The following is a 25,575-nucleotide window of genomic DNA, read 5'->3' on the forward strand; positions in this document are numbered from 1 at the left end:
CTCAAGAACACAGTAACCTGACCTCATCCATATTACGGTTCGGTACTACTTCCAACCAACAAGGAATTATAATTTTATCTACTTTGTAATTTCCTTTTTGTATTTTGCATTGTACTTTGCATTTTCTCTACGTCGCTGAAAACCTCTAAAGCTCTTCCTATGAAAGCAACTGTACACAAATCGCTTTTGTCAAACTTGGGGAACGATGATTAATGAAAACAGAAAAAAATGCTGTGGGATGAAAAGGAGAGAAATATCAACTACGCTCTTTCTCGAAAGAAGTTATGACTTAGGAGTGCAGGAATAAGGTAAAGAGCAAAGGCAGGCAAAAGCACACAGAAATTCGAGTCAGCATCCTTAGCCGGAGCCCAGATCCCGGCTCAGAGGAGGGACGTGTGGAGAGCCTCGCCTCCCACAGGGTATGCGTGTGTTGCTGTGCGATTCTCTGACACCGCCCGCAGGTCTGGGCATTCGTCACAACCCTCTGCTGCCTGGTCAGCAAACAACAGCTGATTTGGTAGCCTCCACCGCTAGATAGTCCACGCCTGTAGCCGGCAGCTACGCTCAAGGAGATCGGAAGTCCTTTTGCCCCCTTTCGCAGGCTCACTACTCGGCGCCCGTAAAAACCGGAAGTTCTTCTGCCCCTATCTTCGGGAGAGCGTCTGCGCCTGGCGCGCAGGCGCAGTGAAGCTCAGGCGGAGTTACGTGAGGGGAGGAGGAAGCGGCGGAGGGGGGCGGGGGCCGGTCCCAGAAGATGGCGGAAACAGGGGTGAGTTGGGGGGTCTCCCAGGAAGCGCGAGTGTCTTGTTGTTGGGGGTAGGGACCTGAGGAAAGGGGTGGCCCTCGGTAAGAGGAACCGCTTGCGATTTTGCAGCCTGGGAACCCTGCTTAGCAAGTGCGAGGAGCCAGGACCATAGAAGGGGCCTGAAGGGTGAGGTGGTCTGCTCACCTGGGGTAGGGTAGGCGAGATCCGGAAGGGGACAGCGGGGTCGGGGAGAGTTCCTAGGAGAGGCCGAAGCTTCTTGGACAGTGCTAGAGTATCGGAGCGGAAAGAAGGCTGGAGGGCGGCGGCAAGGGCGACCCCGGAGATCTGACGGGGTGGAAGTCGGCGAGCTCTCCAGCAGAGAGCTATCAGGACTTGGGGGTGAATCTAAAGGTAGATATTGTAGTAAGTTTAGAATCCGCCGACAGGTATGTTGATAATGGGTTGACGAACGGGACTTTGGTATTTTTGGATTGGAATTGGAAACCTTTGGAGTCGGTGTGTGGATAAAGCCAGAGAGAATGCTTGCCAGGACCTAGAAGTCGGTTGGTGATAGTTTTCTGGGATTTTAAGAGTTGGTCAGTGGAAGTGGCAATCGGGAAAAGAAAAGCACTGTGGGTGTGATGGGGGTGTGTGTGCTAAAACCTAAGTGATAATGGCCCATGTCCAGTTAGCGTTGGGAAAAAGTTAATAAGTTATGTATATATGGTGTTAGCTAGACAGTCTAGGAAGACATCCCAGGAAGAGTTTACTATTTTGTAGGATCAGTGGGGAAATGCTTCAAGAAGAAATGAATAGACTTGACAGCTGGTCCACTGATATTGGCTGGAGTCAGTATGGCAGTGTTGCTGAGGATTAGACACCATTCCAGTCTTGGGTGAAGGAGAAATGAAAGCAGACAAGCAGTGGCCAGGTTATGTCTTCCAACTTTGGGGCTTGGCCTTGAGAGAGAAGTATTGAGTGAAAAGGAGTAAAGGAGCCACTAATAGGGGCCCCACAGAGAAAAAAAAATAGCCACTACTCTTCCTGTTTTCTTCATTCTTTCTCTGGATGTTATATTTAACAGTGTGTTTTGTTATAGTTTTCAGTACATATCTGATATAAAGTGACCAAGCTGTGAATCATGAATATTTGGGAAAGAGGTTGATTCTTTTTAAACTAACAACTGTTGCTCTTATGTTTGGTTGGCTGAAAAGGAAAAGAAAAATGCAAATCATTAATTTTAAAGACAGCTTATTTTCATTGTTATCAGACATTCATTCCCAAACGATGGTTTTTGTTTGTGTATTTGTGTTCAAATACCTATTGCTTGGAAGTTGTTTCAGTGGCAAATGTAAACTTTGATTTTCATTCTCAAAACTCAGAATCACTTAACAATCCTCTTTTGTTTATCTAAAAGTAATAATATCAACCCACTGACAGGCAGCCATAGACTGGAAATAATGTTTTCCCAATTTTGATGATTTGTTATTGACCTCTCCAAATTATTTGAACTGTTTTTCTTTTTGTTCAGTAATGTACTTTATAGAAATTGTAGATCAGAGCTCAAGGTAGAATTTTTCATGTCCTGTGGAAGTTTCTTCTTTTATTTTTGAAAAAAGTATTATTTTGGTATTAACAGTTGTTTATCAACATGCCTTTAAAAACCATTTCTTGTGTGGCACTTAATTTGTTTTTGTATGGTGTTTTGTAGAAAATGCTATTGTAGAGCAATGTGTGGAGGGAACTACTTCAGACATGGAGTCAGAGTGCCTGGGGCTAGTCCTGGTACTACCTGGTAACAGTTTTATAATCTTAGAAAGTTATTTAACCTATTATATTTTGTAAAAGGAGGATTAAAAACACCTACCTACTTACTAGGATTATTGTTGAGGATCTGTTGAGAGACTGTCTATTTATTTATTTATGTATTTATTTATTGTCTCTCTCTCTTTTTTTTCTTTTTTCCAAGGGATGCACCCGTGGCATATGGAGATATATGGAAGTTCCCAGGCTAGGGTTCCAATTGGAGCTGTAGCTTCTGGCCTATGCCACAGCAATGTGGGATCTGAGTAGCATCTGCAACCTACACCACAGCTCACGGCAACACTGGATCCTTAACCCACTGAGCAAGGCCAGGGATCGAACCTATGTCCTCATGGATGCTAGTCAGATCGTTTCCCCTGAGCCATGACGGGAACTCCCGAGATTGTCTTTTAAATGATATCTTTATACCAGAGACTTCTTCCCTGATCAGAAAGTTATTTTTTGGATAATCTAAATTTTTCAAATATAGTTTTTTTTAAAAATTTTGGAGACTCAAATCTATCATTGTTGTAAGAGTAACACTTAAAGATATAGACGTGATTTGTTTTAAGATGATATTATTAATATGTAATCAGAAAACCAAATTTTAAAACAAACAAATTAGGGATGCTTAGTCCAAGAGCTTTCCCTTTAAAATAACCTGCTCCCCTAATGTGTGGCTGTTATAAACAACAAGCTTTTTTTTGGAACTTAATTGCTGTGTTAATAGGGAGTGAATGGTCCTGTGGAATTTCTTATCCCTTTGATGAGTCAGTCTAGCCATTTCCAGGAGTTCAGTTTACATGTTTGTGGTAGCAAGATCCAGTAGCATGCACACTTGATCTTGTCACTTAACAACTTTGGGCTTCATTCGCTTTGCCACTAAATTGTTAGATCACCGGTTCTTAATTTCTTTGAGACCATGGACTTTCTGAGCATTTAATATGAAAAGTCCACCTCTCTTCCCAGAAAAGTGTACATATGCACAACCTTTTTGTTTTTGTTTGTTTTGTATCAGACTCACACACCTCCTGGAATAGATGAACTCCCAATTCTCTTTCATTTCTTAAATTTTAGAATGCTGTGATTCTAACACATTTTAACTTTTCTTTTTGTCTCTGGTAATTACATACTATTGTATTATTATGTAGTCATAAAATTAGTTTTTTGGATTTAAAAAAATAGCTTAAAAATCTCATTCAAATAAACATCAAACAAATGCTTTATTATTTTTAAAGATAGCTTTTGAGGTGAAGTAGGAAACTATAAACAAGCACTTTGAGGAAAGGTTGAATAAACAGCTGAGGCAGAATAACATAAACAGCAGCCTTGAACTAGCAAGAGGAAAGAGTCCAGTAATCAGTGGCTCTCAGTGGGAGGGCATTTTCTCTCTGGGGGCATTTGGAAATATGTAGGGCCATTTGAGGTTGTCTGGTGGGGGGCGGGGGGTGGGTGGGAGTGGCATGCACTGGCCTTTAGTGGGCATGAGCCAGGGCTGCTAAATGTTTTGCAATGCTTAGGGTAGTTCCAAACAATAAGGAATTGTCCAGCCCAAAATGCTTAATGCTCAGGGCCCTTTGGCAAACACTGGTGAGTGATTGTGAGCTAGGGCCTATCACAACTGAAATAACTTTAAAACTGGAGCTATTTTGCTCTTGTAAAAACATTATTCAACATAAAGTTCCCTTTTGGAAAAATTCGCAAACGGAAACACATGATTTACTAGAGCAATTTGGGTTACTTAAAATATATATATGTACTCTTTGACCTCTAATAGCTGTTGTAGTAGCAGAAGATGGGGGCTATTACTGGAAGTTTGGAAAATGAGGAGTCAGATGTTGGTCTAATACAGTATGTAAGTCGGCCATATGCTTTTTTTCTTTAATACATCTTTTTACTCCTTGATCTAGTACTTTTAAAGAAAATCAAAGTTTGTGTATTTGTTCTCATGGTCTTTCTGCTTGGACTTTAATTGGCCTTAGTACCTTGAAAATGTATTAATAGTTGATATTGTTTACCAATGTCTACCCATATTTTCAGTAACCTAATCCCCTTCTTTAAACCCATGTGCCGAAAAAGACATCTGAGAAGTGGGGCTGGAATGGGACTCAAGGTTTATTTATTTAGTTTTTATTTAATTGTACAGTTGTATTATTTAATTATAATTATCATAAATTCTTTGATGGAGAGGAAATCAGAATCAGATGTAAGAAGACTTCAGCATTCCAAGAATGATGTCAAATGACCCCATTCATGGTGGATTATGCACTTATTTATTATGAAATATATTTCTTCTTCAGAGATTCCTTGTTTGTGTATCAATTGTAGATTTTTCGTTTGCAGTTACCCTGAAGTTTTGATATAAGAGTCTATATTTATACAAGATTGTTTTAAGTTGTTCTCTTAATTGCAAGTTCATCTCCAGTGTCCTGCATTGTACCCACCTCTTCTCATTATTTCTGATTTTGGTAGTATAATCGTGCATGGATGATTTCGTATCTTTACCGTATATATACCTTTACTGGTGAGCCTTGTCATTTGTGGAATTTTTGTTTCCTGTTGCTGTCTTTTCTTTTCTGCCTAGAGAAGTTCCTTTAGTATATGTTGTAAGGCTGGTTTAGTGTTGCTGAATTCTCTCAACTTTTGCTTTTCTGTGAAGGTTTTGATTTCCCCTTCAAATCTGAATGAGAGCCTTGCCGGGTAAAGTAATCTTGGCTGGAGGTTTTTTCCTTTCATCACATTAAGTGTATCATGTCACTCCCTTCTGGCCTGCAGAGTTTCTGCTGAAAAATCTGCCAATAACCTGATTGGGGTTCCCTTGTATGTTACTTATTTCTTTCCCTAGCTGCTTTCAAGATTTTCTCTTTGTCTTTAATTTTGTTCAGTTCGATTAATATGTGTCTTGGTGTATTCCTCCTTGGGTTGATTTTATATGGTACTCATTGTGCTTCCTGGATTTGAGTGAGTGGTTCCTTTCCCATGCTGGGGAAGTTTTTGGCTATTATCTCTTGGAATATTTTTTCTGTCTTGTTCTCTCTCTCTTCTCCTTCTGGCACCCCTATAATATGGATGTTGCTGCATTTAATGTTGTCCCAGAGATCTCTGAGGCTCTCTTAATTTGTTTTCAGTCTTTTTTCTCTTTTCTGTTCGACATCCTTAATTTCCACTAATCTGTCCTCCACCTTGCTTATTCGTTCTTCTGCCTCCTGTATTCTGATGTTGGTTGCTTCTAGTGAATTTTTTATTTCAGTTATTGTATTTTGCATCTCTTCTTGTTTGAGTTTTATATCTTGTATCTCTTTGCTCAGTGTTTCCTGTAAGTTATCCATCTTTGCCTCCAGTTTATTTCCAATGTCTTGCATCATTTTCAGCATCAACAATCTAAAGTCTTTTTCCTGGAGGCTGAGAATCTCCTCATTACTCGCTGATTTTCTGGGGTTTTTCCTTTCTCCCTCATCTGAGTTATAGTTCTCTGTCTTTTCATTTTTATAGGTTTTTGGTGTGGTGACCTTTTTACAGATAATAGAGTTGTAGCCTCTCTTACTTCTGATGTCTGCCCCCCTGTGGCTGAAGTCGGTATGGGGCCTTGCTGTAGGCTTCCTGATGGCAGGGGCTGATGCCTGCCCACTGGTAGGTGGAGCTGATTCTAATCCCTCTGGTGGGTGGGGCTTAGCCTCTGGATGGGATTAGAGGCAGCTGTGTGCCTGAGGGGTCTTTGTGTGCCCTGTTTACTGAGGGGTGGGGCTGTGATCCCACCTGGATTGTTGTTTGCCCTGGGGCTTCTCAGCAGCTGGCTGAGGGGTGGGGCCAGATTTTCCCAAAATGGCCACCTCCAGAGAAAGGCACAGCTACTGAATATTCCTGAGAGTTTTGCCTTCAGTGTCCCTCCCTCACAACAAGCCAGGTTCACCCCTGTTTTCCCAGGATGTCCTCCAAGAACTGCAGTCAGGTTTGACCCAGATTCCCATGGAGACTTTGCTTTGCCCTGGGATCCAGTGCATGTGAAAGTCTGTGTGCGCCTTTTAAGAATGGGGTCTCCGTTTCGTTTCCCCCATTCCTGTGGAGCTCCTGCACACAAGCCCCACTGGCCTTCAATGCCAGATGCTCCAGGGGCCCTTTCTCCCAGTGCCGGATCCCCACATGTGAGAGTTTGATGTGGGGCTCAGAACTCTCACTTCTGTAGGTGAGTCTCTCTCTGTGAACCAGTTAGTTTTCAGTCTGTGGAGCTTCCCACCCAGGAGGTATGGGTTGTTTATATCGTGAAATCGCCCCTCTTGATGTGTCCTCCTCTTTTTCTTCTGAAGTAGGATATCTTTTTTAAGGTTTCTGGTCCATTTGGGTGGGGATTGCTCAGCTTTTAGTTGTGAATTTTGTTGTTTTTAGGAGAGAAGTTGAGCTCCAGTCCTTCTATTCCACCATCTTAATCCTCTCCCGGGGGACTCAAGGTTTAGAGGAAAGAGGGTAGGTTTTGGAATCAGTCATCTGTAAGGTACAGTTCCAGTTCTAATGCTGTGGGTCACATGACCATAGGCAAGTGGCTAAGTCTCTTTGACTTTATTTCTTCATTTGTGAAGTGCAGATGGTAATACCTACCTTTAGTCTTATTGTGGAGCTCAGAGGTACTATATGCCTGACATAGAGTAGGCCTTCCATAAATGGGTGCTATGTCAGTAGTCAGGATGTTGATGATGATGAATTCTGTAGCTGTGACATGATGAATACCAAACAAAGAATAGTTGCAAGGCCAGGTCAAGAGGGGATGTTTTCTGGGAGCTCCCTGGTGGTCTCTTGGTTAGGATTTGGTGCTTTCACTGCTGTGGCCCAAGTTCAACATCAAGCCACTGCATGTGGGGACCAGAGGGAAAAAAAAAGGAAAATGAGGAAATGTTTTCTGGATTTTCAGTAGGTATTTAGAGTATGTTTTCCTGTGAATCAGCTGTACTATGTCTGATTTTCTCTAGGCCACTAAGCTGCAGAACTCAGTTATGCTATAGACTAAGTAGGTTTGGGAGGACTTGCTTGAGTAATGAATTTCCTCCTCAGGTGTTGGGCACAGAGCTTTGAGTATGGTAGAGGCACACACTACCTGTGTCTGTGTTTATCACATGAAACTAATAGGCTGTGAAAGTTACTAGTACTTACAGATGTTCTCATTTTCATACTGCTTGTTTCTAAAGTCAACTCCCCTAACCCTCCATCCAATTTACACATGGGTTTTGTTCCCAAATACATTTGCAATGTACTTTGAAACTTGGAAGTTCAGAGGAACTATATTTTAAATGATGATTAAGTGCTAGGTTAGGTTTACCTTCCAAAAAGTCTTGTTTAACCCAATGTAATTTGGTTCAAAAAGAGTTAACCCACTTTAATTAAATAAATATGAGTATGTAGAGCTCCCCTTATATGCTAGGCAGTTACCTTTCTGGATATATAGGCGCAATGATAGTGAATAGACCTACATAAAAAGTTTATAATCCGTAAAGCAACTATACATATCATCATAAGATCGCTTTTAGAATTGCCATGCTAAAGTTTTAAATAAATTACTTTGCGATTCAAAGGAAATGTTTATGTTCTGGTTGGGACAATGTCCAAGATATATTATTTTGGGGCGAGATAGTAGTAAGTTACAAAAACAGTCTGTATAGTACTTTACCGCTTAAAAAAATGTTGCTATTCATAGAAAAAATGTAGAGGAATATGCAACAGTTTGAGAGGCTAAATGTGAAGGTACAAATAAGGGCTTTGGAGCCAGAGTGTATGGCTTTGAATCCCAGCTTGCCCTCTTAGTAAGGATGGAAACTTGGTTAAGTGACTTAACCTTTCTTTGCTTTTTTGCCTCACCTTTAAAATGGATGTATTTGCACTTACCTTTTAGGGTTATCATGAGAGTTAAATGCATTACCACATGTCAGGTGCTTAGAACAGCTCATAGAAAGCCTCACATGGTGTTTGTCTTAAACAAACTTATGCACAGGAAAGATCGCTTTTGTTTAGAGGGGTGAGCAAATAACCTAGAATGATTGTACTTGCAAAGTTCTAGGTTTTATGGCTCAGAAATCATGTGGATCGAATTTCTTTGAATCTAGCCAAGGGGTTAGTCTTTATTTTCTTAGCTTCCTTTCTTCTGCTTCCTATGCCAGCCTTCTCACAATAGCTCTCATAATTGCACTAAAGGCAGACTGGGTCAAGGCAGGGGTGGGACACAGCTGGGGTTCTGGGAGAGCAGATCAGGCCTGGATTCTGTACTTGGTGTATGTGTGAGTGAGTGGGTGCTGGCCTGCTTTTTATAAGATACTTTTGTGCAGAAAATCATGTGTATAAGCATTAAACATTGAAACAGGTCATTTTGTTCCCCTATGAAGAATGTCCTCCTGAGCAAGTCACATTTCATTGTGAACAGTACAACAATTTTAGTTCGAATATGTTTATTTTCCATCAGTTACTTGGGCTTGGAGATTTTGGTAGAAGAAACAGAAACCTGGATTTTAATTTTCTAGTTTCTAGTAGAAATGTCTCAGATAACCTGTCCAGAGACAAGCTGTTTTCACTGTTATTTTAACCTTTAAGTCTCTTTGGTCATTAATTCTGTCCCAATGAATATAAGTTTAGCACTTCATTTTTTATTACCAATAAAATGCTTTTTAAACCTCTTCTTATTCAGTAAATAACTAATTTAAATAGATAATCTCGTCATTTCATTATTTTGTCCTTTAATGTTAATTAATATTGAAATCAGGAAAATTGTATAGTCATTTATTAGACACACATTGATTTCTTTTTTCTTATCTCTTACAGGATTTCTGGTAGGTCCTATTTTAGGACGAGATGCAATACTGTTGAAACACCACCCTGCTTTGGTTCAGACAGTTGGCTTTTCAGCTAGGACACCATTTCTTCTTCTTTTTTTCTTTTTTTTACTGACTTACTGAACTTATGAAACCATGGCGGAAGGAGAGACAAAGTCACCTGGACCTAAAAAGTGTGGTCCCTATATCTCATCTGTGACTAGCCAGAGTGTGAACTTGATGATTCGAGGAGTAGTCCTCTTTTTTATTGGTGTATTTCTTGCATTAGTGTTAAATTTGCTTCAGATTCAGAGAAATGTGACGCTCTTTCCACCGGATGTGATTGCAAGCATCTTTTCTTCGGCATGGTGGGTACCACCGTGCTGTGGCACAGCTTCAGGTATGTGTGGGCTATTTCTGTAACGCCTAGAAAGGAATTAGGGTAAATGAGGGTAGATATTGTCGGAGCAATACTTTTTAAAAACCAGCTTTATTGAGATATAATTTATATACAGTACAATCGACCTGCTTTACAAATGCATACAGTCATGTAGCCACCACCACAATCCAGCTATAGGACATTTCTATCACTTCCTAAGTTCTCCTGGGCCTTTTTTGAAGTCTACTCCCTACCTCCAGCCTCAGACTTTCTCTTTCTGTCACAGGATTATTTTTGCATGTTCTAGACTGTAATATAAATGGAATCAAAGAGTATGTACTCTTTTGTGTCCGATTTGTATCTGACTAACGTCTATGACCTTTAAAAATTTAATCCTAAAAGCAATCTTGATTCCTTTAGGGATGAGCCTTTTCACCTCTTTATTTTGTTCTTTCATTAACCCATCTCATAGAAACTTATTTCATCTTGCTGATCATCATCAATATTTGGTTTTAAGGTTTTGATGTGTGTTGTCTTGTTTTTGAAGAAGATAAAAACTTGAAGATGGAAGGCTTTTGACCCTTGAAGAACACATGCTTGAATGTATTTGTGAATTTTTTTTTCAATGAATACATACTCTAGTACTACTCATTCCTGGGTTGAATTGCAGATGTGGAACTGTGGCTACAGACGGCTGCTGTAAAATTATATGCAGATTCTTGATAGTACAGAGGGAGGGGACCCCTCATGTTGTTCACGGGTTGACCATAGTTTTATTCAAGTTTAAAGCTTCATGCTATTATTTTTTAGGTTTTTGTATATGCTTTTTTCCCTTGGTATCTTGTTTTTAGACATACCTTCAGAATAATAAATTCTTAAAGAGATTAATAGATTCTCTTTCCTTAAAATTTTTATCATCCTGTTACTTATTTCAGATCTTTTTTTGGTAGATAGCATTTAGTGGATAAAATGGAGCATTTCAGAATGCCTTATTGATGGTGAGTTTCCATAATGAATAGTGCTTTGGCTTTTTCTAATGAGACCAGTAGACTATTTTGTTTATTAAGTAACATAAGGAAGTCCTAGTCATGTGGTAGTAGAGAATTCTGATGGAGAGAGAAAATTGCTTTTAAGAATTTACATTTGGTGTCTCATACTTAACATACATAAATCCCTTGCAATATTATGTAGAGCCTTCTTGACTTACATCCTAGAGCTGGAGGTCCCAGGGTAAGGAGTTAGGTATAATACATTTTAAATGACCTCATGAAACCTATTGGACACAGTTATGTCATCACATTCCATGGATGGAAGGGCATTGCTGTGGTAAGGTTGCAGCATGTTTTATGTGTAGATTTCTCACTATTATAGTAGTCGCATTGAAAGAGAGCTTATAAAGATGATTCTTAGTTTCTCCGAGGTTATTACTGTTCTCTGAGAGAACAGGCAACATAGTTCAAACAAAGAGAAGAAAGCATAAATTATATTTTATCATTCTCTGTTGTATCTACTAATCCTCATGTATTTTCCTTTCTTTCCTTTAAGTTCAGAAGCAAAAAAATTTTCCCAACAACCTTTTCTACTTGTTTATTTTCTCCTATGGTAGAAGTCCTATCTAGCTACTAATAGAAACTTTTTAGGACTTGGAAGAACATGTGTTTTCAGAATAGACAAAGGGAAGGTTGGGGAGGAAAACTTTCTTATTGAATGTCTACTAAGGCTGGCTGTATCTCTCAACCCTAGAGATCAGTCTGGCCAACTCAGGAATGAGATGTTTGGCATTGTGCCTGTTTTGGGGGGAATGAAGAGATAGATAAGGAAGGTTATCAGTGAGCCCAGAGTCCCAGAGTTAGTGAATGGTGTGGCAAGGTGAAAGTCACATGCCAGGGAAGGGGAAGGAGGGGTTCTTCAAACTTCACTCGGTGGGCATACCTCTTTTGAACCTTCTAGACCAAGTGCTAGGTGTAGGTGGGGAAGAATGGCTTATACTATGCATTTTGGGCTGGAGCAGGAAGACTTGACTGGGGTTTCATCGTACCTCGTTTATTGAGAGGAACAGGGGTTGCATCTGTCCTGTGATGTGAGCACTTTTGCCACAAACTCACATATATTAGGAAAACTTCAAACATTAATGCTACATTTTGGTTGCTTTGTCCCTACTGTCCTTCCTTTTGCTAGCTACGAGGCTTGTCACACTTGCAAACTTAACCTTGTATCATTTCATGGGGAGGATTTGGATTTATGTTTCTTGCTTAAGTGCTTCTTCTGAAAGCAGTGTGTTCTTTCCATGAGGTACCTGGGCAAATGCCCATAGGGAGGCCTTGGGAAATCAAAATTTCAGTCAGCTGTGTTGTTGATGTTGTTGGGCAGACCATGGTATTTAGTAGGTGAGGTTGAGGGTATCAGATGTGTGACAGTTGCCAAAGATGAAAAATGGATTCTTGCATAATTACTGCTCTCCCCCCCATCTTAGGGAAGATATTAAGGGAAAAAAAGGTAGATGTTGGAAGAAACAGTGTGTTTGGTTCATGTATGTATAAGGTATGTGTCTGTTTTTGTTTGTGTGTGTTGGTGTGCATTTTCAAAACTCTCTTGGCCTCTTGGCTCTTTTCTTTTCTTTTTCTTTTGTTTTTACAGTTGCACTTGTGGTATATGGAAGTTACCTGGGCCAGGGGTCGAATTGGAGCTATATTGGCAGTCAGTGCCACAGCCACGGCAACCCCAGATCCGAGCTGCATCTGCGATCTATGTTGCATCTTGTGGCAATGCCAGATCCTTAGCCCACTGAGCGAGGCCAGGGATGGATCCCACATCCTCATGGACACTGTGTTGGGTTCTTAACCCACTAAGCCCCAACAAGAACTCCTTCTCTTGGCTCTTACCATCTTAAATCAGAAAAATCGATGATTGTTCTTTGATTTTCCCATGTAGTTAATACTCATAGATTGAGCAGCTACCTTCTGGAGGGTCTCCAGAGTCACTGCTTTCTACATGTAAACCTAGTGCTGGAAAATTTGCCTGTGGTGCTTCTGGAGAGATGACTAGTAGAGAACTCTGGTAAACTCCTTTTGATCTCATTTTCCTTTTCTGGTTCTCTATTTTTAGTTTAATAATGGGTGGCGTTTCAAGTTGATTCACTTCTGTATGTGTGCAGCGCTTAAGAATTAGAGAATTAGAACCTCTTGAACCTGATTGAGAGCTACAGAGGAATCTTTCTGAAGAATAAATAGGAGAGAAAACGTACATATCATTGTGTGACTGAAATAACTAGAGAGGTTGACTGACAAATCACAAGTAACCAGATTGGGTCCATACCTATGAAACTACTATCTAATTTAAAAAGGAAAAGCAGATAGACTTTTCCTGTTGAGCCTTTCAGTCAGTTACCCAATTCCTGGAGAGCCTTGCAAGGCTCCTCCTCTCTCTCACCTCCCACATCCAGGTTCTAGATTTTACATCTCTCCCCTGTCTGTCACTTGGTCTAGGCCTTCAACTACTCTGCTTGGAATTTTCAGTCTTGTCTTTTCCTGCCTCAGATTCTGCCTGCTCCCCATTACCCCCTGTCCTGTTCCCCCTCCTCTGTCCTATGTGGTACACTCACCTCTGTAAGAGAAATCAGACCCTGAAGCTCTGTTTCTGCCTAAAGCTTGCCGTTTCCAGATGATACTGGGTATTTTTCACTGTCCATGCTTTTCCTCAAATACTTCCCTTTGATTAGAAAGCCCTTTCCAGACCACTCATCTGCTGAAGGCTCCTGCTTTAAAGGTCGCTTCTTCTAGGAAGCTTTCCTGACACCCTAGTACCCTGCCTCCCCTCTGCACATGCCAGGAGAAGGCTGGACCCTGGGCCCTGTCAGTGCTGCCTCTAACATGTTACTCTGTTTAATTGTTTTGGTGGCCACTTTAGGACTGGGATCATGTCTTACTCATTTTTCCTTTTTAAATCCCTAGCAAATACCGAGAACCAGACATATCATGGGGGCTTATTTGTCTGTTGGATGAACACACTGCCTATCCTGTTGTAGTTTTCCGTCAAAGTCTGCCTCATTCAGTGGTTTTGCTTTCTCAGCTCTTTTTCCTTGAGAAATATTTGATTTAACTCTTCCTTTTAGTGCATCACTGCATTAAACACGGTACTATGAAAAAACGATGACTTAATATTGTTGTACAAACCTCTCTTGTTTTTGGTCTTGGTAGCATATAACAAGTCGCTAGGAAATAATTGAAATACATTCCAAGAAGTGTGATTTTTGCATCAGAGAACCACCTGATTAAGCAGGACTATGTTTGCCTTTGATTTAACACAGGCATGATTTTAACAGCCTCTCTTGTTAAAATAAGAATGTATAGAAAAAGGAAAAGGCCAGACACACCTCTGGTACAGCTCTCAATGGTGAGCTCTCACTGTGCTGTAGGTGTTGCCCTCAGACTATGCCAGGCCTCTGTTTAAAGGAAAGAAAGAAGACATTTAATGGGAAGTGACAAGCTCTCTTGAATTCTCCCTCTCAGTGAGCAGCCGAGAACCATGCATACTCAATGGGTTTGATTTTTATTGGCAAATCCCAGGGTTGGCAGCGTGGCAGTTTAAATTTCTTTTTCTGTTTTTGCTTGCTCTCCTCACTTGTCTCTCACTTGTGAGTCTGACATCACATGCATAAAAATATAGTCAATTTTACTTATTTAGGTCTTTGCACACACATGTCAGTACTCTCTATGTGATAATTCTTTACCTGTGGCATCAGCTGCTGAGGAAAATTGACTTGGAGTGCCTGATCTTAGTTGATTTCCTCAGCAACAGGCAAAGGGAGAAGAGAGAGAGAAAGAGAGGGAAGAGGGATGTGACATGGGCTGCTAGTTTCATGACCCTTGAGAACAAAAAAAGAGGCAATATTCATGTAGATATATTTCAACTGTTAGACATGCTTGTTGCCACTTTAATTTTGTAGAAATTTGGAAATGCTGTCAGTTAATCTCACAGGATTTTAGAACAGTACCTTTTAAATAGGAATAAAATGTGGAACTTTTAAATTTACTAATAGTTGTTGGAGTTCTGCATTGCTGAAATTTGTTGTTAATTTCTTGATGGTCTGGTGGCCATCTATCCTCAATAAAAGCCTGATTCAGAAGACACTTTCAGTTTTGTGGATTAGAAAATGTGTATATCATGGCAATGTCCCTACTCCAGATGGAAGGGTGGCCATGCAGCTTCTTTTTAATGTTCCTCCATTGGTCTGCTGGCCCATGAATTTTTATATTAATCAATTTCTGTTTTTCCTTCAAGACAATGCATTTTTGTGAGCTAGAGCTGGCCAACACTGGGCCAGGCAAGGGGCTTCTGACCCTTCAGGCACTTAGATTTGGGTACAGTAATTTCATGATACATCGTAAGTAATATTGGACTGTTAAACGTACTTTTCAACTGATGTGACAATTGTGTTTTTATTACTGAATGGCAGCATAAACATTCCGTTTTTAGGAAGATTAGCAAATTAAAGCTGCCCAGCTATTTCCCAGTAACTTTAATCCGTAGAAGTCTATTTTCCTCATAACTTGCTGAAGAATGTTTTGATTCATTAAATACTCTTTTTTAAATGACTAACTTAGCATTTAAAATCCTATTCCACTAAATGAATACAATGATAAGGTTTGACAAGTATTAAAGTTAAAAATGGAGTGAGAATATTTTGAGTCTCAATTATAGACATGTAGCATACTGTAATTCATAACTGATTACACCGTTAGCATTGAAGAGGTTCTTTCCAAAATTAAGAATTGCACTAAAATGATTTCTTCTGATCTTTTAACAGTGAGTTTTAATTTTAACCAAAAATTTATACTTCTCTAGTCCATGTTTCTTCCATTTTTCCTCTGTGCTGAATGAGTGTCACGAGTAGATTTCTGTTGTGAGTCTTTCTGCTTTGACAACCTGCCTTAGAGTCTCTTTAGAGGGCCGGGTTGGAAGGGACTGAGACCAGAAGTTGGGACGGCAAGGTTCTTCCATCTGGATGGCATTACATGTGTGATGAGTTTGTACATGTTTACACTTTGAATTTCTCTTCAGACTTGTGGCATTTGATAGCACGTTTCATGGTCATATAGCTTAGAGAGAGCATTGCTTCACTGCCAACTGGTTTGATGCTTTTCAAGTCTCAGAGATAATAGTAGTGGAAAAGTAGCATGAATCATCTGGTTCAATCTGCTAAATTCTGAATCATACACTGAAATAGTGTTTGCCTACTGAGAATATTATAATCATTTACAATGCTGTCTTCAATGGTGTTATTGTCACTTTTTTCTTTTGAAAGATAAGCTTAAAATATCAACAATTAACATTAAGCAAGTTGAAGATCTTCTCTAAAAATCTTTCAAATGCTTATGCTGGTTGTAGTGACTCTTAGCTTAAGTTTTGCCTGTATACCATTGGAGATGACTTAACTTTTTCCCTTTTTTCCCCCCACAGCTGTGATTGGGTTATTATACCCCTGCATTGACAGGCATCTAGGAGAACCACATAAATTTAAAAGAGAGTGGTCCAGTGTAATGCGGTGCGTAGCCGTCTTTGTTGGTATAAATCACGCCAGCGCTGTATCCTTTCCACTGTAATGAAATGTATAATAACAAAGCAGCTTTCGACAAACCAAAGGTTAAACAGCTCCTTGCAGCTTTGTCGTCAATTTGTGATCTGCCCACTTAGTGATAAAAAGAATGTGTGCTACGTTCAAGTATCTTGTGGCCCTGAAGTCACAGTGTTGGGTAGAGCCTTTCATTGCAACCCCTGGTTTTCAGTATCACTTCGAAACTTGGCACATTTTTAAATTTACATATTTTTCTTAAATTACAATACTCAGTTACCTCCATGTAGTTTTGGTAACTCTAACATTGAAACAGGTAGATTTCAAAGGAATTTCTTTTCTCTCTTTCTTTCTTCACTTAAGATTTGCCAGTAAGGATGGGTGGTGGCTTCAGGTGCTAGTTGTTCTGTGTGTGTGTGTGTATATATATATATATATATTCCTCAAATTAAATGTAAATAATATATTTATAAATATTATATATGTATGTGTTTGTGTGTGTATATATATATTTAAAGACAGACTGTCATTTGTTGGTGTTTATCAGCACATGAATGTTCTTAAAAGGTGATAGAAGTAGAAATAGCCAACTTAGACTGTGGCCAAAAAGAACTTTTTTCCCTAAGTTACGTATTTTTAATCATTTTAAAGATTCTGATAATTTAGTGATTAATGAATATTTTCATGCTGTCCTGGCTAAAAGGACAAGGTAGCCTCTATTTCCCTTTTCTCCTCTACCTTTTACCCCTCCGGAAAAAAAAAAAAAGTGTCTACCCCCAAAACAAAAGTTTTTGCCCTCATAAGGTTTTTATCCTGTCATCCTCCCTTCCCCCCCACCTCCCCGGGCCCTGCCCTGCCTTGCCTTTGTAGAAGAGAATCTGGGAGATGCTAGATCAGCCTTCCCTTTTTTAGAAGACATAGCTTAAAGAGTGGAGGTGGCAGGAACCTCTTCAGGGAAGAGAAGACATGTGACTCAGGCTGCCCAAAGTTTCCTCTTGCCACTGCACTAGGCTCAGGGCTGGCAGTTAGTTGGAGAGAGGGTGGGTGGTGATTCCCGTGTCTCTTACAGAAAGTATTGAGCTGTTTTGGAGAAGCCGTGGAAGAGGAACCAAGGAAAGAAGCAGTCTTTGATTCTGAAAACACATCTGCCTTGCTGTTTCCAGTTGGGCTGGCTCTTGGAGATTTGTGACTTTGGAAGTCCCTCAGTGGCTCTTATCATTTTGGCTTTTCCCCTATTCTTTTGTATTAAAGAATTTCTCAACATGTTTAGGCTGGCAAAATCATTGAGATTTAGGATTTTATACAATTCTCTTGGTTAGGAGAGATTTAAAAAGATACTCATAGAATATTATATCTAGTAGAAAGCTTAGAAATCCCCTACTTTCACATTTTCTTTATAAAGATAGGAAGAGAAGTGAAAGCTGAAGAGGTTTGGTACTTTGCTAAGTCATTCATATTGTGAGGCTGTGCCGGTGCTGAGACCAGACCCTAGAGATCCTGACTCAGGTCTAGGAAGTTTCCCTCTCCTACCTGGTAGCCCCACGGATGTGTAAATTAATCTCTGTCTGGTGGATTAGATTTTTCTATCCTAGACAGTTCAGCCCTTTTTAGGTTGAGAAGTTTAAATAACCTTTTATGGTATTTAGAAGACTTACCTAATTTAAATTCTTTGCTTTGGTCATTCTTTTCTTTTTCTCTCAATGAAATCCTTAAATTTAGCAGTCTTAATTATTCTGTTCATCCTTTAAGCAAAACCCAAAATGTTTACACACTTTATAACACAGGCTTAAAAACAGGTTACCTAGACTCTAGAAAATCACATTGTGCTATTTTTATGATTGAAGTTTTATCTGTTTACCCTAGAAGCCTCCTTATTTTGTTTCGACTCTTAACAAAGTTAGTTTAGTTAGCAAAGAGAGCACCCAGTAATGTCACATTCCACTCTTGACAAGAATGTCTATTCCATAGAGAAATCAGAGCACAAGCTTTGGAGTTTGAGGTATAATGCCCTCTAAAGACTAAGAGCTTTTTCGGAAAGCGTACCCATAGACTGTAGACTTCTTGATACATCAAGCCTAAACAAGGACTGGCCTTGAGTGACCCATAATAGCTGAGACTGTAAGTAGGCTGGTGTTCAGGATGCCCTCTGGTTGGTTAGGAGGGGGGGTCATGGTGATAAACAACAGGGTGTTATGGGAAGTAGAAAATGGCTTTATATGCACTTTTTTGAACTTCTCTCTAGTTGCAGTGTGGCCAGTTAGTTTGGCAAGATATGTAGTCTCCCCTGGGGAGCTGGATGTAGAGCCAAGATACGGCCTTTGGGACATAGATAATGCCCTTTTAATGATACTTGAAATTAATTCCTTTAGTGTAATCCTCTAGCAAAGATATGAGAAAATTGAATTTATGAAGCTTCATTTTGCCCAGAGATTTTGGAGTAGAAAAGGGCTGTACATTTGTGAATGGGTGCTTAAGTAGATGATGGAAATAAAACATCATTTGCGCAAACTGTCCTATACCAGAAAGTCTCAGGCACCAAAATAGCTTGGCAGGTTGCAAGATAATGTTCACTTCAAGGCTTTATCCTCAACAAATTAAAACTAGAACAGTTGACATAATAGAAAGGGATACTGTGTCCTTGGTACTCTCGTTTCTGAACTGCATTATTGTAAAATGTGTCTGTCAGTAAATCATATAGAGAATGTGGTACCCTGTTAAATAGCTGTCAACTCTTCCATTTTCAAGTTCCTGTATGATTCTCAAGTAATTCTAAACCTGTGTGAGAAGTAATATCGGTTTCCTTTTTAGCAAAAGGGTGTTCCTTTAGCAATACTTGTGTTCTGAGGCTTCTAGTTATAATTTTTGCAAACAAAGCATTTCTTAAATAATGGGTCTGATCCAAAATTGGAATACATAAATTGGAAATGTATGTAGAGTGCTGTTTTTTTTGGAGATTACACGTTGGTGAGACCTATTAGAGAAGTATCCTGTCCTCTGTGTATCTTTAGTGAATACCAGAGATAATTTTAATCCCCCCTAGTTTTATGCATTGTGCTAAAAACTGAAGGCACTAAACTAAAGCAGTCTATTCCCTTTTTAACGTTAACATCTCTTATTTTAGAAAAATGAATGGGTGATATTATTTGGTTACCAGTTTTAAGATGATTCTTTAACACTAATCTCAGAAAGTGGATTTTGATAACAACATACAGTTGTCTCTCACACTGGCTGCACTCTCCATTGGACTGTGGTGGACTTTTGATAGATCTAGAAGTGGTTTTGGCCTTGGAGTAGGAATTGCTTTCTTGGCAACCTTGGTCACTCAGCTGCTAGTCTATAATGGTGTTTATCAGTAAGTATTCTTTTTGGTGCTTGTTTGCTAAAATAAGAAAATGATAACTGAATTCAGAATTGAGATTTTTAAAATTGCTTTAGGGAGTTCCCATCATGGCTCAGTGGAAACCAGCCCGACAAGTAGCCATGAGAATTCGGGTTCTACCCCTGGCCTCGATCAGTGGGTTAAAGGATCCTGTGTTGCCAAGAGCTGTGGAGTAGGTCGCAGATGCAGCTCAGGTCTGGCATGGCTGTGGCTGTGGCGCGGGCTGGCAGCTGTAGCTCCGATTCACTCCCTAGCCTGGGAACTTATATATGCTACACCTACAGCCCTAAAAAAAAAAAGAAATTAAAAAAATGAAACTGTTTAAGCCATTTTAATCAATAGAGTAATTTATTTCCATTGTTTAATAATTCGTTGCCATTATCTTAAGTGTCATTGTACTTCCTGTGTGGGTTGTTAAAAGTATTTCTTTCATTCTAGATATACATCTCCAGATTTTCTCTATGTTCGTTCTTGGTTACCCTGTATATTTTTTGCTGGAGGCATAACAATGGGAAACATTGGTCGACAACTAGCAATGGTATGTTTATGCTTATTTAGTCACTTTTATGTTGTTGAGATGTAAGACAGATTTTCTCCAGACAGTAGTGGAATAAATCATTGGGAAGAATTTAATCACAAGTGTCTTAAAAATGGAAGGAACCCTGAATAGAAAAGCTAAAATGTATTATATAGGGTGTTATGATTTATCCTCCAATTTTTATTAATCAATGAATTTATTTTACTAATATACATTTCTGTTCCATGAGAAAGGGACAATTTTAAAAGTGAGAAGAGGCACTACTTACAATTATGTTACTGCAGTAGATATAAATTAGGACTATTTCCAGCAAATCAAGATGTTTGATTGTTTTAGCTAAGAAGGAAAAGGACATTGTTGATAAGCCCAGTCATAGATTGCAAGTGTGGGGCAGTAGCATTCAGATGCCACAGCAGTCTCATGAATAAGCATTGTCACTTTTACGATTTTAGCCACCTGAGAAAATTGAAATTGCAGTATACGTTGCTTTTTTTTTTTTTTTTTGGTCTTTTTGCCATTTCTTGGGCCGCTCCCACGGCATATGGAGGTTCCCAGGCTAGGGGTCTAATCGGAGCTGTAGCTGCCAGCCTACACCAGAGCCATAGCAACGCAGGATCCGAGCCGCATCTGCAACCTACACCACAGCTCACGGCAACGCCGGATCGTTAACCCACTGAGCAAGGGCAGGGACTGAACCCGCAACCTCATGGTTCCTAGTCGGATTCGTTAACCACTGCGCCACGACGGGAACTTCTACGTTGCTTTCTTTTTGGCAATCTAGCCACCCAATTATCCTAAGTCTGTTGGTTTACTTAATTTTGAATAATGGGTATATGTTTTTAAAATATTGTTTTCACCAGAAGCTTTTACTAATAGAGTAGATTTTTTCCTTTCAGTTTTAAAGTCATTTGAAAAAATATTATCTGAATTCATATTTGTCCTGACCTTAAGTTCATGACCTTTCCTTTGCTGTTATGCCTTAATGGGCACACAAAGAAATTTATTTTGCTTCTTTTCATAGTCTAGGGTTGATCTAAATCATATACTGTTATTTGCTTATAATGCAGGCGTATCATTTTTCCTTCTTTTGGCGATGCCTCTTTCAATTCTAGAACATAAATTTTCTTTTTCCCTATCACACTTGTCATTTAATCCTAATAGTTGAGTAACTCTCAGATTCTTTGAGGAATAAAGGGATCCAATAATAGTAAACTGTTAAGATTTAGACTTTTTAGTTTATATGGAAATTGCTATTCAGAATAAACTGTTAACCTTTTAACCTTTTAATTTTTACAGTATGAATGTAAAGTTATCGCAGAAAAATCTCATCAAGAATGAAGAAGGCAAAAATATATCTTTTGTTCAGAAAAACAAGATTCAAAAGGGCATTTAAATGATAGCTATACCAACAAAACTTTGGACTGTAAAATTGCCAGGATGCAGTTTTTCCCTTGACTGGTGTGTGTGTGTGTGTGTGTGTGTGTGTGTGTGTGTGTGTGTGTGTATGTATGTGTATACACACACATACATATATTAGTGCAATCTGTGATTGCTTCATCTGTAAATCAAGTACAAACCTGTATGTATTTGACTTAACTGTAAAATATATATGCACTACTTTAAAAAAATGTTGATTAATAGATTAAATTTTTACATTAATTTTTTAAACATACTGTATATTGTATCACAATGTTGATGTGCCAAAATATTCTGTTATCATCATGCAGAGTATAAGAATGCTTTGAACAATTTATAAACTTAGTGAAATAAAATATGAGGAAAGCCAAAAAAAAAAAAAGAAAATGGAAAGCTGGTATATTCTCTTTCGCTTGCAGTTGTGCCTTTTTATTTTTCTAATTATAGCAGTCTGAGTTCTGGGTACCCTAATATGTGGTTAGTGTCTATTTTAATGTTGTCTCAGATAGCTTTGGGTGTTTTAATATATGATGAAAAAGAACTTCCATGAAACATTTCAAACTTGCATTAATGGAGAGAGTCCAAAGAGTAATTTTTTGTTTTAACAAATTTTACTAGAAGTAAAAATGACGAGCAGGAGAGTTTATCAGCCTGAAATTGTTTTTAGTCTAAATCTAGAAGAATACGTATCATTAAAAGTAAAGGCCTTTGGGAGTTCCCGTGGTGATGCAGCAGAAATGAATCCAACTAGGAACGAGTCTGACTAGGTTGAAGGTTTGAATTCTAGTCTTGCTCAGTGGGTTAAGGATCCCGCGTTGTCGTGAGCTGTGGTGTAGGTTGCAGATGCGGCTCGGATCCTGTGTTGCTGTGATTGTGACCTAGGCCGGCGGCTACAGCTCCAATTAGACCCCTATCCTGGAAACCTCCATATGCTGCAGGGGAGGCCCTAAAAAGACAATAAATAAATAAATAAATAAATAAAAATAAAAAAAGTAAGGGCCTTTGAAAAGTGTAACTAGAATAAATATGTTTTGGGAATACAAAATAATCTTCTGCAGTACCACAAAGTATTAAGTGATTAACTGTCATTTGCAACACAGTATTCCACTGCGTTTGTACATAGAACACATAGAAGAAAACCCAAACAGGTAAAAATGAAAATTCTGATTCTCTTGTGTTCTTTAGTCTACTGAGTTCAATAAAGTAAACAAACCACTTGAGCTGGGCTGCATCCTATGACTGATTGTCAGTAGCTTGCCATCTGGGGAATGGATGAGCCCGTAACTCCTTGTGTATTCACATGCCCATTAGTGAATAGTTAAGAATAAATTGTTTAAGAGTGACTGAGAGGGCATATTTGTACATGTTAAAGATCTTGATAACAGTTTTGTGCATATCTTTCCAAAAGCTAGAGCCCTTTAAGTATGATTTAAACATATTCTTATTTAACTTTTTCCCCCAATTTTTATTTTTGAAATTGATGGCAGCTGTCTGATACACAAGGATGAAAATTTCTGCTTACCCTGGAAGAGTGTATGTACGTGTATGTGTATGTGTGTGTGCATATGTGTGTGTATGTTTGTGTGCTCATGCTTTCTTAAAATGTCAAGTAGATAATTGTTGATTTTAAAACCATTACCGTCAGACTGAGATCTTGTATGCCAAACTTTAAACTGCTCATATGTTTTAAGGCTGAAAATGTGAAAATCCTAAAAGGATTTCATATTGAATATATGTACACAGTCTTAACTATAGTGGTGGTAAACATACTACTATAATTTATTATTCTATCTTCCAGATAATGTTAGAACAAATAAGGTATATTTTTAGAATCAACTTTGTAAGTACTGTAAATCTTTAATAAGTTATAAGGTCTATGATGTGTTTACTTTGAAAATTGCTGTTTAAAGCAAGATGTATTAAATATATAATTATCATGTTGGTTAAGAGTCTTTTTTTTCTTATTATTAATCTTAAAATTGTATTACTGAGGATTAATTTAACAAAATTAACATGTATGGTTGAATTTATTAAAAAATAATGAAGGAGGAGTTCCCTGGTGGCCTAGTAGTTAAGGATTTGGCATTATCACTGCTATTGCTCAGGTTCGATCCCTGGCCTGGAAACGTTCAACTTCTGCATGCCGCAGGAGTGACCAAAAAGATAAATAAATAAATAAATAAATGAGGAAACTGAGTTTAGTATTACAGGAATTAAATGATTATCACTTTGGAGTTCTTAAATTATTTTCATATCACCAAGAAAACGAGATATTTATGGCAAAAATAAAATTGTTTTGATATTTTGATAAGTGTGTAACTATTACATCTGTTTCTTTCAATGAAATAAAAATACCGTTTTTTTTTGGCTGCACCCATGGCATATGAAAAAGTTCCTGGGTCAGGATCGAATATCCAAGCCGGAGGTGCAACCTATGCCACAGCTGCAGTAGCACTGGATCCTTAACCCACTGTGCCTGGCGCGGGACCCAACTGATGCCTCCACAGAGACAAGCTGAATCAGTGCCACGTCGGGAACTCCAGTGGTAAACATATTCTAATACTGCTATACTGGCAGTGTTTCCTGCTTTTATTTAAAGTTTTAAAAATTGAATAGTTGAAAACTGAAACTTAAATTCTATGAAAGCACAGACAAACAAAATCATCTAGTATGAACCTTGATAGAAATTTTGTTATAAATTTTATTTGCTCTGAACTGCTTTACTTCCTTCAAGGTCATTGGAACCTCTTAATAATAGCATGTGTATTTCACAGTCTGTTTTCTAGCTGGAATCCAGACTTGGTCAGTATCATTAAATACTTCTCTAATCTTTTGACTCACTTTACCTGCATAATGACATATTTTCATTATAGAAATTACTAATTCTTCCAGTTATGGTCTGTGACTAGTAGAGTCTTTGCTTTGTGTGTCTGAAAAAGTCTCATTCTTGAAGAACAATTCAGCAGGCCATAGAATTTTAGGTTCACACTTTCCCCCCTACTCCCATCACTCTGAAGATTTTTAACTTATTTTCTGTCATCTAATATTGCTGATGACAAGTATGCTATTAGTGCAATTTTCTTTCCTTTGTCCAATCTGGCTTTCCTGGAGCTTTTTCATGATTTTATCCTCAAGATGATTTGTTTAATTTTAATATTTGTTTTTCTGGCTTAGTATTTATTATGCACTTTCAGTCTGTGGGTTCATGTCTGGAAAATTTTAAATCTAGCTGCATGTTGGAGTCATATGGAGTCTTGTAAAAATATGCTGATGTCTGGATCCCACTCTGAGAGACTCTAATATAATTGACCTGAGCTGTGCTCTGAGCACTAGGAGTTTCATAAGTTCCCCAGGTGATTTTAATGTATAGCCCAGGTTGCCTCTCACAGGCCTAGAGATATATATATATATTATAGGTGGAAGGTCCAGATGAAAGAGATGTAATGACTTTGGAACGAAAGAGTGAGGGACACATTGAGTTACATTTTGGATTGAATCGTCAAACTTGGTGACTTGGATAAAAGGGTTAAGGAAGAGGAAATGTCCAAGGCGACTTATTTTTTCTTTCTTGGAAAATGAGGTGGATGGTATTTCCATAAACCAAAAGAGGAATTCAGAGAGGTTGGTGAATAGGTAAAGAGTTTCTGTTTCATTTTGGATTTTTTTTTTTTTGGCTGCACCCATGGAATGTGGAAGTTCTCAGTTTAGGAGTCAAACCAGCACCACAGCAGTGACCTGACCTGAGCTATTGCAGTGCCAGTGCCAGATTCTTAACCTGCTGTGTCACAAGGGAACTCATAAAGAGTTTGATTTGATATGATGGGGTTGAGCTATGTGGGAGGCATCTGGTAAAGATGAATCATAAGGAGCTGGATGTTTGAGTGTGGGATATTGAATGTAATGAGGGCATCATCGGCCCATGATGCTAGTAAATGCAGCTGTGGGAGTGGGTGAGA

At 38.8% G+C, this 25,575-nt stretch overlaps 1 protein-coding gene across 5 annotated transcripts; it reads left to right on the forward strand.

The window, feature by feature from the left end:
• Nucleotides 1–689: 689 nt before the first annotated feature.
• On the forward strand, nucleotides 690–22,487 carry INSIG2 (insulin induced gene 2). 5 transcript variants are annotated; one of them, XM_047772099.1, is made up of 6 exons: nucleotides 719–769; nucleotides 9,347–9,736; nucleotides 16,175–16,299; nucleotides 19,472–19,638; nucleotides 20,104–20,203; nucleotides 21,500–22,485. In XM_047772099.1, exons 2-6 carry the CDS (start codon nucleotides 9,493–9,495, stop codon nucleotides 21,539–21,541), a joined length of 678 nt encoding a protein of 225 aa, XP_047628055.1. In that variant the 5' UTR covers nucleotides 719–769; nucleotides 9,347–9,492; the 3' UTR covers nucleotides 21,542–22,485. The 5 variants fall into 5 exon arrangements, with proteins under 5 accessions (XP_047628058.1, XP_047628055.1, XP_047628057.1 ...); XM_047772101.1 differs by having other exon boundaries at nucleotides 744–769; nucleotides 9,347–9,354; nucleotides 21,500–22,487; XM_047772098.1 differs by lacking the exon at nucleotides 719–769 and adding an exon at nucleotides 6,158–6,178.
• The last annotated feature ends 3,088 nt before the right edge of the window (nucleotides 22,488–25,575 follow it).

This window comes from Phacochoerus africanus, chromosome 3, assembly GCF_016906955.1.
Source record: "Phacochoerus africanus isolate WHEZ1 chromosome 3, ROS_Pafr_v1, whole genome shotgun sequence".
In the NCBI taxonomy this organism is placed as follows: domain Eukaryota; kingdom Metazoa; phylum Chordata; class Mammalia; order Artiodactyla; family Suidae; genus Phacochoerus; species Phacochoerus africanus.

What these genes read in the sequence shown, in the direction of transcription:
- INSIG2 (XM_047772099.1), top strand. Translation starts at nt 9,493, where the DNA reads ATGGCGGAAGGAGAGACAAAGTCACCTGGACCTAAAAAGTGTGGTCCC. An exon ending in GTCTATAATGGTGTTTATCA is followed by an intron (nt 19,639 to 20,103) that starts GTAAGTATTCTT and finishes CTTTCATTCTAG; the next exon opens with ATATACATCTCCAGATTTTC. An exon ending in TTGGTCGACAACTAGCAATG is followed by an intron (nt 20,204 to 21,499) that starts GTATGTTTATGC and finishes TAATTTTTACAG; the next exon opens with TATGAATGTAAAGTTATCGC.